This window comes from Austrofundulus limnaeus, unplaced genomic scaffold, assembly GCF_001266775.1.
Source record: "Austrofundulus limnaeus strain Quisiro unplaced genomic scaffold, Austrofundulus_limnaeus-1.0 Scaffold121, whole genome shotgun sequence".
Taxonomy (NCBI): Eukaryota; Metazoa; Chordata; class Actinopteri; order Cyprinodontiformes; family Rivulidae; genus Austrofundulus; species Austrofundulus limnaeus.
In genome coordinates this window covers 795,456-799,329 of record NW_013952523.1, presented here as the reverse complement: position 1 = coordinate 799,329, position 3,874 = coordinate 795,456, and the positions used below count along the sequence as shown (strand labels likewise).

Sequence of the window (3,874 nt, the reverse complement as noted above, 5' to 3'; positions counted from 1 at the left end):
TGTGTGTGTGTGTGTGTGTGTGTGTGAAATAGGCTGCCAAGTTGTCATTTTTGAGAAAAAAAACTTCATAAGTACACATAGATTCACCAAAAACAGAATTTTAAGCTCCTGCAAGTCATCTAAGAAATGTTTAAAACCAAAAGCATCAACGTTACAATTTAAATGGGATGTCTTACTCATGAGAATTCAGTATCATTTGTTCTCATTTCTCGTCTCATATCGGCGTCTTCTTTTTTCCTCCAGAAAGCATCAAGAGAAAAGTAATACAGCAGTGGATCCAGGCAGCAGTTTGCAGTAGCCAGGCATACAAACGCCGTGATATCAGAACCAAAAAGACTGGTCATTGAACCAAATGTCACAGGCAGGAAACATATGATAAAAATCACCAAGTTCATGGCAAAAATCACCATCACCTTCACCTTGTTGTTGACCTTTGCAGATTCATTGAGATGACTGCGCAGAGTCCTTAGCACCATGAAGGTGCACCCGATGTTGACTGCCAGCATGACAATCATTACCACAGTTTGAAAGTAGAGGATAAATGGTTTTCTTGGGTTATTTGAATGAACCGATTCAAAACAAATCGTGTCGTTTTGAGTGTATAAGTGTTTCGACATGTTCACACCTTCTGGAATGTTCAGCAGCAGCACGTACAGCCAAACGACGGCAGCGCCTTTCACGGCGTTGGATGCCGTTCGAAGATGGCGAGACCTCAGAGGGTAAACCACAGCCAGCAGCCGGTCCACGCTGATGAAGGTGATGAAGATGGAACTCGAGCGGATGTTGTCGCGAAACAGAAGTGTAACCACGAGGCATGTGGTTCGCCCCAGTGGCCAGGTGCCAGTAGCGTAAAAGTAGACTCTCATAGGCAGGAAGATGACGAGCAGCAGGTCGGAGATCGCCAGGTTGATCATGAGGACAGAATTGGGCGATCTGAGGCCGTGGTGGCGAAGCAGGATCCAGAGCGACACGGCGTTGAGAGGCAGGCCGAGCGCCAGAATGCAGCCAAAAACCACAGCATAAAACAGCTTAATCATAATTCTGCTTGTTGTTTTTCTATCGGAGGAAGAGAAAAACGTTCCTGTGTCTGATAGCTAAGCCTCCGTCTGAGAAGTTCCCCTCTTGGTTTTTAATCTGCATGAAGTGGGAAGAGGGTCGACGGCAACAGGAAATCAATGTGACAAGATATGACTTATGTTCTCTCTAACACGTTTGAGGTGTCAAGTGTAAAATAAAGTGTAAAAAAAAGTCACTAACCCTTTCTGAGTATTAAAAATTTTTCACCAACATTTTTTTGTTAGTTAGCTCATTGTTTTTACATTTTACTAGTTTTTACTAAATTTTAAATTAAATATAAATGGAAAAATATATGTAATTATTAAATCTTAAATCCAAATGTTTAAATCTAAATGTAAAAGTTAAATCTTAAATGTTGTAATTAAATGTTAAATGTAAGAATCCGGAATGGAATGCAGCCTTTGCCGTTGAGCTCGGCTCATGTTATGATGTCATCATCCTGTGACAATAGCAACCGCTAACACTGCTAACGCTGCTTACACTGCTAAAGCTTCCCTGCAAAATATCAAACTTGCAGTTGTGGCCGGTTTCTGAGCTGCACTTCAAACTGCAGGACCATCAGCATGTTTTTTTTTAATAAACAGGTTTTGAATTTGAATTTTAGATACCATCTTCAGCAGTGGCCCTGTGATGGACTTGCGACCTGTCCAGGGTGTACCCCGCCCCTCGCACTGTGACTGCTGGATATGGGCACCAGTGACCCACGCGACCCTGAAAAGGAAGAAGCGTGTACAGAAAGTGGATGGATGGATGGATGGATCTTCAGCAGTGTTAGCAGCATTAGTGGTTGCTTTTGTCACAAGATGATGACGTCTCAGTGCCCGATATGTTCCAGAAGCACGATCCGTACTGTTAGCTCATTTGCGCTATAAGACATTTCCAGATTACAGGATATTGCACTTGATTTAGAAAAAAAAAAGCTGGTAATAATTGTTTCCATACCTACAGTAATTATAAAGGTGTGCTAAATTATATTTTGTTATAATAACATGTACATTCTGATTTGAATTTATTAAATTACTGTAATTCTTTATCATCTGGACATCCAAAAAACTCTTTAAGAAGTCTTCAGTTAAAGGGGCAATATCATGTAAAATCAACTTTTTTGTGTTTTATTTCATGTTATGATGTTATACTCTAATAAAAAACATACCCAAAGTCTTGCTTTGACTCATTCATGCATGTTTGAGAAATCCTGCAGCGTTTTTAGGAAGTCATGCTGAGGAGCAAAACGACAGGTGGGGACCAGAAATGCCTTTTGGTACCAGAAACGCCCCAGCTAGATTTATACTCGACGCGTCACGCAGGGCGCCAGGGTGTGCGTGCCAAAAGTGACCCAACATTGCCGTCCCCGCCCCTGCGCTTTGACCCCTTGTGTCATGTTGGCGCCTTTTGGGACCAGAAACGCGTGTCTTTAAGCCGAGCTTCCTCATCACGGAGCACAGCTCCCCACCCCACACCCCCCAACCATGACTCCTGCAGGCTCTAGGCAGTAACAGAGCAAACTGAAAGTGAAACTTAAACTGTCTGCTGCTCTTAACGCTACTGCTCACTCAGTGAAGCTCTTATCAGATTCAAAATACCTTTGAGGAAATGTAGTTTCAGATGCCAAGTAAACTGCATCATAGCGTGCACGCGACCCCGCCCCCCTGCACTGTAATGGGCGGGACAGAAGCGGAAGGTGGTTCTTAAAGAGACAGAGGCCAATTTCAACACATTTAGAAGAGGAAGTGATGAGAAAATAAGTTTATTTTCTATTTAAACATAAAAACAGTATTTTAATGACAACTAAATGTGACAGATACTTCATTATGGTATAGTATTTACGTACATATATGCCTGAGAAACACAATATTGCCCCTTTTAATAGGGAGTTTTTCCTCTCCACTGTTTGCTCAGGATGGGAGACTGTGATGAAGTGATTCAACGCAGCCTGCTGGTTTCTTCTTTAGATTGTTCTTTTTTGTGTACAGTGCCCTAAGACAACGTATGTTGTGACTTGGCACTATATAAATAAGCTGAATTGAATTGATATTAATCAAATATAGATTTGTGATGTGTACATATTTATTTAAATTAACGCGCGGAGTCGCGGGCCTAAGTGGACCTATGTTATAATTCATCACATCTCCATTATAACTTTTTATTTTCCTGGAATAAGAATCCTTATTTGTTGTAAACGTTGTCTTTTCTATGAAACATTGCAGATGACGAAAGACTGAAATCAAATCCCTTCTGCCATAAAGCAGTCCAGTGAAATGCTACATGCTAAAAACAAACAAAGCTTTCCCGTTGTATTTCTTTTAGTACATGCGAGCAAATAAGCTAACAGTACAGATCGTGCTTCCCTAACAGATCAGGCAGTGACATCTAACACTGCTAATGCTGCTAACGCTGCTAATGCTGCTAATATTATGTTCAGGTCTGGAATACTTTATTGTAAACATCAACATTTGCATTATGTTGAATCCACAACATCTACATTCAACTTTTACATTTGTTTTACATGTTTAGATTTAGGATTTTATATTTACATAATATACACTTCAGTTTAACATTTTGAAAAAAATAGCTAAATATGAGAACCGTGAGCTAAAAATAAAATATTAGTGAACATTTTTAACTAGGATTTTACACTGAGCTAAATTATGAAAATGTGTGAGTGACATTTTTTACCATTTAATGTACACCTGGCACCCTACAGAACACCAGCACTTTTCTGTTTATTTATTTATTTATTTATTTATTTTACTGTTTAGCACAAATTGAAATATTGTCAAAGGAATAAATTCTTTGG

The 3,874-nt window shown here is 39.9% G+C and overlaps 2 protein-coding genes across 2 annotated transcripts in view; one reads left to right on the top strand and one right to left on the bottom strand.

Annotated features, from left to right (window-relative positions):
- Positions 1–3,874, top strand: part of prss16 (serine protease 16) — a 29,199-nt gene that overhangs the window by 696 nt on the left and 24,629 nt on the right. The window lies entirely within an intron of this gene.
- lpar5b (lysophosphatidic acid receptor 5b) lies at positions 152–1,087 on the bottom strand. Its single transcript, XM_014014998.1, has one exon. The coding sequence runs from the start codon at positions 1,035–1,037 to the stop codon at positions 177–179; it is 861 nt and encodes a 286-aa protein (XP_013870452.1). The 5' UTR covers positions 1,038–1,087; the 3' UTR covers positions 152–176.